The 8,019-nt window shown below is 40.6% G+C and overlaps 1 protein-coding gene across 1 annotated transcript; it reads left to right on the forward strand.

Moving 5' to 3' along the window:
• The first annotated feature begins 422 nt into the window (after positions 1–422).
• On the forward strand, positions 423–6,232 carry LOC142378275 (lysozyme g-like). The gene is made up of 6 exons (XM_075462584.1): positions 423–608; positions 1,003–1,123; positions 1,405–1,482; positions 2,345–2,541; positions 4,902–5,049; positions 5,140–6,232. Exons 2-6 carry the CDS (start codon positions 1,072–1,074, stop codon positions 5,274–5,276), a joined length of 612 nt encoding a protein of 203 aa, XP_075318699.1. The 5' UTR covers positions 423–608; positions 1,003–1,071; the 3' UTR covers positions 5,277–6,232.
• Positions 6,233–8,019: the final 1,787 nt, after the last annotated feature.

Genomic DNA, 8,019 nt, shown 5'->3' on the forward strand with positions numbered 1-8,019 from the left:
AAAATGAATAAAAAATGAATTAATTAATTTAAAAATAATAAATAAACATACATCCACACACACTCGCACAGCACACTCATCTCTCCCCCCAACTCCGCTGGGGTGTGGCGCAGTGGACACATCCGGGCTTTATTTATAACTATCTTCCCCGGTTTCCCGGTTTGTTCTGACAACTTTTTGCTATTTGCTATTCTTTTTCTTTTAAAACCATTTTAAGTTCCCCCTCCCCTTATTTGATTTATCCTAAAGTCGGAACTTCAGAGAGTAAACAAATGTTGCATTTGACCTTATTTAGCTGTCATGTCAGGCCCTGGTCAGACTTAATAGCGCCCTCTAGAGTATATGAACAGCTGTAAACAAGGCGAGGGAGTTTCCTCTGGCTGCAGGGCAAAAGTGGAAATCGAAAGTGTCCTAAAAGTAGAGGTGCGGTCAGTTTTCCCCGCGAGCTTCCCAGCAGGAAAGACAGTTTCCGCTGTGACTCAGTCCTATTAACAACTGAGCGGGTTTAAAGTCGAGTTGCCTTAATGCTACAAATACCGTGTGGAATCGTCGAAATAGAGTTAGTTTTGTTCAGTTTGAGGAGCCTGGAGTCTTTGCTGAAGAACGAGGTGAAATTGTTTCTGTAGTTTCTTCTGTTTCCGATCGTAAAACCGTTATTAATATAATACAGTTGCGATCACTTTGTTGCTTTGTTAAACAAAGGAAGATTATTTTGATTTAGTATTTATACTATTTTGGTTAATTATTTATATTTCAAGAAAATGTTTTTTATTCTTATGTTGAGGTTTTTTAAAAAAAGAGAGAGAAAGCCTGAAAATTTTATGTTCAAGTTAAGGATATTAAATAAAATGATTTTCATGTAATAACCACTGTGTTGCTCTACTTTTGGAGAATCATCGCACGCGTTGTATGTGTGAGGGGGTACTCAGGCCAAAAAAGGTTGGGAAACACTGCACTAGAGGAGTGTTCACAACACCTTCTTCTTCTTCTTTGCAACTGCAGAGGAATAACAGCCGTTTGGAGCACAGGCAGACTCAGCATACAGGATAAGTGACACAATCTGAGGACACGATGGGAAGCTCTTCCAGCTCCTCCAGCTCACCAGACAACTATAATAATTCCGGTAGATTGATCTTTCAGGAACTTATTGTTGATTCTTTTGATATTTTCAAATTCCCCCCTCAACATGAAATCTCTGTAATATCCTAACACAAAACAAATCTGTTGAATTTGTACGGTGTTTGTCTGTTTGTGGTTGTGGCGACAAAGGTTAACATGATATTTGCTCTTTACAATTCAGCTCTGTACAATAACCTCATGAGATGTTTGAAAAATTCCACTTTTACTTTGGAATGAGCCCCTTCACTTCCTGTTGCTTTTAAAGTGATAAACCTCTTTTTACAGAGTATGGAGACATCATGAAGGTGGAAACTACTGGAGCTTCGCAGATAACAGCTCAGCAGGACAAGCTTGGTTATGCAGGTGAATACTGCAGCAGAGAAACACAGTAGCTGAAATCTTCTGGAGAACAATCATGACGGGACCTTTTATACACTTGAGCAGGGCCGGCCCAAGCCTTTATGGGGCCTTAAGCAGAATTTCATTTGGGGCCCCCCTACCATCACCTCAGCTCCAGATGCCTCATTATTCCATAGGCTACACTGTTATGTGTGTAACGGACCCACAATCATTAGCATTATTTGTAATCATCTTACATTATACAGGTGTCATTCTTGTTTTTAACCTTAAAGGGATAGCAAACTCATAAATATGGTTTAATTAACTTCTACATAAAGAGTGATGTATAAGTATGGCTCATTAATTTAACTATTTGAAAGTAACATCAGCAGGCTGGAGACTGCATTTATGGTAAACACGTTAAATAGTTTAATTTCTTTCAGATGTGCAATGGGGGGCAAAATGACATTCACATTATCTTACAGAAAAATAAAGTTGTAATCAAAATTAAATACTTAAATAATAAATACAGTACTTAAATAATTTTGCCCAACGGTGGCAGCAGCCAACAGGAGGCATAAATTAACCTAGTATTTTGTCAAAATTATAATTTTTTTTTCTGGTGTAATACAATTTCGTTTAAATTATTCAATGTTATTTTAATTTCATGTATATATTTACTTTTTTATTACAACGTCTCGGTGCTCTCTGGGGCCCCCTGGTGGCGTGGGGGCCCTAAGGGACCGCGTAGTTATCATATGCCTTGGGCCGGCTCTGCACTTGAGTACAGTGTAGCTTTATTCCTTTAGTAACATGAGAACTGATACAGAAAACGTTTGTTAAACTAAGGACTAACTCATTTTCTCTCTTTAAATTCTCTCTAAAGGTATCCGTGCTTCTCACAAAATGGCAGAGATGGATGAAGAAAGAATGACGGTCTACAGGGAAAAGATCCTCAGTGTGGCTTCATTATTTGAAATTGATCCAGTTATCATTGCTGCCATCATCTCCCGAGAATCCAGGGCTGGAAATACACTGAAGAATGGCTGGGGAGACCATGGAAAAGCCTGGGGACTGATGCAGGTAAATTACAGTAATTCAGATGCGTGTATGTGATGGTGATAAATCTAAAAATGTTAGAGGACGAAGCCCAAGAGAGGGTGTGTTTGTTCCGTAACAACTGGTTACCCAACACGTTAGAACCAACGGTGATTGGTCGTAATGTCCCTCTTAATTAACTTTAATAAAATTAAGTTCTGGCCAGTCGATGCGTTTCAAACATCTGGAGTAACATCTTGTTACGGGTAGCCAGACAGGCTGTCACACCACCACCAAGTAGCTTGCAGGCTTGCGCTAACAACCATGGTGTTAGGTGAATAACTTCATGAAGCCGGACGCGACGCGACTCAGATGGTTCATTGTAAAGTTGTACAGGGATGGTTATGTTTATTTTACTGTTTAAAAAAGCTATAAGCAGCTCCCTACACTTGATTTTTAGTTCTCAGTCAGTTCATTTTCTATTATTTCTTAATATAAAAATAGCATATATTCAAGTATTCTCATAGCAGGGAGTGATTTATTTTTTTATTGATAATTATGTATTTATATTATTATTTTATTTCCCGTTTTATTCTAAGTTATGTTTGACTTTATTTTACAAATGCTGCTGGCAGCTCCCTGCACTTTTCATTTTTACAATTAAAAAGACTTAATGGATATGAAAGTTTGTGTCAGTGTGTGCTATTTTTAATTTAGCGTGAATAATGTTTCTATTTATCGGTTGCACATATCGGTTATCGGCCTCCCATTTCCATAATTATCGGTATCGGTATCGGCCCTGAAAAAACCATATCGGTCGGGCCCTATAATAGACAGATCAGTAGCCTGCCAGCTGTCCATGGACAAACTTCAGGCAAGGGAGATGTAAGTGTTTGAGAATAAAATTAACAGTCAATTATTTTCATTATATTTCAATTTTGTGTGTGATCTGAGCTCTCGGGCTGTTTCTCTCATACTGTAATAACAAGCTCATAGGGGTATTTGGGTACGATCCCACAGAAGCAGACCCTGAGGATCAGAGGGGCAGTGAAGACGAGCGTGTCACTCCCCGCCTAAAATCATTCTTGAACAGAAGTGTAAATTAATGGCCGGAAAAGGAGCTGTTGTGCTGATATTTTGACCAAAGCATATCACAGACGTTCCCTTAAGACCTCAAGAAATTGTGTCACCTTGGGTAAAAAATTTTTGGAAAAAGTTGTTTATACTCAACTAAAATCATTCCTGGATGAGTATGATGTCCAGGAGGTCTTCCAGTCTGGTTTTAAAACACTGCATAGCACAGAGTCAGCTTTATTAAGAGTTTTTAATGACATCCTCCTGGCGAATGACTCTGGAGACTATGTGACTCTTATCTGCGGCCTTCGATACGGTGGACCACAACATTTTGGTGCTTCGGTTGCAGAACCTAGTGGGCATCTCTGGTATCGCCCTGGACTGGTTCAAGTCCTACCTGGCAGACAGAACCATGTGCGTGAGCCTTGGTGCTTCTGAGTCCCGCTCTGCTCCGCTGTCATATGGGGTTCCGCAGGGTTCAATTTTAGGGCCCCTGCTTTTTTCCCGGTACTTGCTGCCCCTGGGTTCCATCCTGAGAAAGCATGGTATCTCTTTCCATTGCTATGCTGATGACAGCCAAATCTATCTGCCTCCATCTTCCTAAGGAAGAAGCATGCTTTCTCTCTGAAACCACTTCTGTCATGTCTTGAGGACATTAAAGCCTGGATGTCCTTAAACTTTTTAAAATTTAACGAGAAGAAGACAGAAGTGATGGTGTTCGGTCCCAGTGGCTCCTGTGAATCCCCTCCTGTTGACTTGGGCCCCTTGGTGCAACACAGGAAGCCAACAGTCACAAACTTGGGTTTTAAGATGGACAGTGATTTTAAATTGGACCGGCAAATTTGTGCAGTAGTGAAGTCCAGCTTTTTTTTATCTCAGGCAGCTGGCAAAGGTGAAGCCCTTCCTCGCATGCACGCACTTTGAAACAGTAATCCACGCCTTCATCACATCACGGCTGGATTACTGCAATGCACTTTATCTTGGAGTCAGCCCTCCCTCGCACGTCTCCAGTTGGTCCAAAATGCAGCCGCTCGCCTCCTGACTGGAACACCCCTTCACTGCCCATTTTAAAACTCGTCTTAAAACCCATTTTTATTCCCTGGCTTTTAACCCAGCATGAGACTCTGTTTCTAGTATTGTTTTAATATTGTTGTTTTTACATTGTTCTTGTGTTTTAAGCCTTGTTTTATTTTGTGTTGTACAGCACTTTGTTTCAGCCACGGCTGTGTTAAAAGGCTATATAATAAAGTTGATGATGAGTTGATGAAAAAGGGCATAAAATGTAGGTGAAAGATGACTTTTTTCATCCCATTTCATTCACATTTCTGTAGGTCGATATTCATCCAGACGGAGGTGGACACAAACCAAAGGGTGACTGGGACAGTAAGGAACATCTCACCCAAGCCACAGAGATCTTGCTTAAGTTTATTGACAAGATAAGTGTAAAATTTCCAGGGACCAGGGAGCAGCAGCTGAAAGGTTTGTTTTACTCATTGAATAAACTTACTTAAGTATCACTCCTCTGAACTCTTTGCCTAGATGTATCATCATTTGATTTGGTTTCTGCAGGAGGGTTGGCTGCCTACAATAAGGGGGATAAAAAAGTCCATTCCTATGAAAAAGTGGATGAAAACACCACCGGTAAAGACTACTCCAATGATGTTGTTGCCAGGGCTCAGTGGTACAAACGGAGGCGTTTTTTTTAACAACTGCAGCTCGTAAAAATGGAGAAACCACACAGAAACGCTTGCATATCCTGTGTCCAGCTAAATAAACCCAACACAGAGCAAACTCAATCCAGCACCGCAGGTGCACACTACTCCAATTATGTTGTTTCAAAAGCTGGTACAAAAGTTCTAACTTTGTGCAGCTGAAGAAGTCCACGATCACTGATACAGTCTATAAAACATGAAGGAAGTTTGTGTCAATAAACATAATGCAGTGTGAACTCACAAGTTGTCTGTCTCTTGAACTCAAAGTGAACTCTTGCTATGATGATGTACAGCCTTAGCTTTCACCTGTTCTACGCCACATTAATTCTTACAATGTATGTACACACAAGCCTTATCCAATTATTATAGTCAAAGAAGATGTGGACCAAGCCTCAAAACTCCCAGGTTCTAATCTGATGGGATCTGACGGCATCTATGGCAAGAGAAATAAATATGATAGAAGTAAAGTGCTGCTATTTAAGCACTGCCAGCAAAAACCTGTATGGCCACCAATAAGGGCTGTATGAATGGGTGAATATGACCTGTAGTGGAAAGGCACTTTGAGTGGTGAACACAACTACAAAAGTGCCATATAAATGCAGTCCATTTTCATTTTAGAACAATGTTAAATATCGTCTAATTCAAACCTCAGAGCCAACATTCCCTTTTTCATTGAGGTGGGATGTATCATCATTCCATGTGCGAGAGAGCACAGAGTGAGGACACACAGAAAAGGTTTGCCTGCTTTTGAGGTCGGCAAGAGATTTGAGAAGTACTCACATGGAAACTGAAAGTCATTGATCAGAGGTCTTTGGCAACAGTTCAAACCAACTGTGAAGCATTATGATTGCAGAAATGCCTCATGGAGTGGATAACTTGATATATAATATATTGCAGAATATACACATAGATCTATGTGATATAAAGTATATGATATGACAAATAATTGGATATTTTTATACTATATTACTTTGGACATATATAATAACAGTGTTTTGCGTATTATTAATAAGTTACACATCACATGATTAAAAATAATTCATCCATTTCAGTGTTTCGGAGTGATTTGTGCCGTCTGCAAAGATATGGATCAGCTCTGGTCCACGAACGTGATATCTGGCAGGAATGATTTCCTCTATTGTTAATGTATCTTGTCAATTAAATTATTATATTCTGTATCTGCCTGCCAATCAGGTAGTTCAGAGGTAACCTGAAACTATAAGGCAGGTGTACCCCGCCTCTCGCCCGATGACCGCTGGGATAGGCAGGGGCGCACCTTGTCAACAGGCAACGGCTTGGAGCCCCGAGCCACTAGGGGGCCCCCGAGAGCTGAGGTGCATTCAATCAAAGATTGTCTAGTTACTTGCATTGTTGACTTTGTCAAACTCACGTCAAGTTCCACTGTAGGCTATGTTCGCGGAGAACTAGCCCCTCAGAGTGTTTGCGATTGTTGGCAACGTTCGCCGGGAAATTCAAGGCTAGTGGAAAATAAAAACCATACTTATGAAATCGATATCATGAACAGCTTTACTTGTCACAAAGAATCTTTAAATGAACACAATTATTATTGGATGGCCGGCTACACCCGGTAGATAAATAGCAACAGGCGAATATCAAGTGCCAACGTAGACAACGTAGTCTTTTTTAGTTATTTATTTATTCTTTACATGTATATTTTAAAAATAACAATGTTGTTCATGTTTGGAACATGTTTGGAATAAAAAGATGTTTTATTTCATACATTTTTCGTTGGTGTCAGATGTTTTGGTGACGAACACTGGTCGGTAGGGCCCCCTAGGATTTTTTTTGCTTGGGGCCCCCACAGACTCGAGAATCGCCGCTGGGAGGGAGGGATGGATGGATGGATGAATGGATGGATGGATGGATGGATGGATGGATGGAGGGATGGATGGATGGATGGATGGATGGATGGATGGATGGGTGGATGGATGGATGGATGGATGAATGGATGGATGGATGGATGGATGGATGGATGGATGGATGGATGGATGGATGAATGGATGGATGGATGGATGGATGGATAAATGGATGGATGGATGGATGGGTGGTGCAGAAATCACCGCAGGATCTGTGGCTTCCCAGGAAGCGCGCTCCCGCAGGGTGCGTGCAGATCTCAGCGGGCAAGCAAAACTCACCATAACACCAGAAGAGAGGAAAGCAGCTGATTTCCAAGAAATAGCATCTGGCGCCTGGCACTAAAATAAGCTAAACAAGCTGCGTTTGTCGGATCACCAACATGCCAACCTTCGTGCTGGTCATGTCTAAAGGCAGAAAAAAAAAGCTTCACAATACCAGGGTTGATACACAAATGATTTGATAGATAACTTAGTTTTCATGTTATTGTAAGAAATAACAATGTTAATTTACAAACTCGGTTAAAGAAAACTGATAGAGTTGAATAACTCAGCTAAACATTAACAAAATACATGATCATCATCTGCTCAGTGAATGTTGTGAATGAAATGATTCAGTGGCGGTTTGATAATTGTTTACTGCAGACCCTGCATGAAAGGGTTAACTTACTTTAAATGAACTTCAGGCCCAGGAACATGTGATGTGATGTGATGTGATGATGATGATGATCCAGGACAGTATAAGCTGAATGAGTCAGTCATTCCTTATCATGTCACATGGAGTAAAAAGAAACACCCAGTTGGTCAAAAGTGACCAACAGATCCCAGGGGAAAACAAGACCAAATATGGAAGTGGTGTCCCC

Source organism: Odontesthes bonariensis, chromosome 4 (assembly GCF_027942865.1).
Source record: "Odontesthes bonariensis isolate fOdoBon6 chromosome 4, fOdoBon6.hap1, whole genome shotgun sequence".
NCBI classification, from domain to species: Eukaryota; Metazoa; Chordata; class Actinopteri; order Atheriniformes; family Atherinopsidae; genus Odontesthes; species Odontesthes bonariensis.

Coding starts and splice junctions, on each gene's coding strand:
- LOC142378275 (XM_075462584.1), top strand. CDS start 1,072: ATGGGAAGCTCTTCCAGCTCCTCCAGCTCACCAGACAACTATAATAAT. Junction 1,483..2,344: donor GGACAAGCTTGGTTATGCAG/GTGAATACTGCA, acceptor TTCTCTCTAAAG/GTATCCGTGCTTCTCACAAA. Junction 2,542..4,901: donor AAGCCTGGGGACTGATGCAG/GTAAATTACAGT, acceptor ACATTTCTGTAG/GTCGATATTCATCCAGACGG.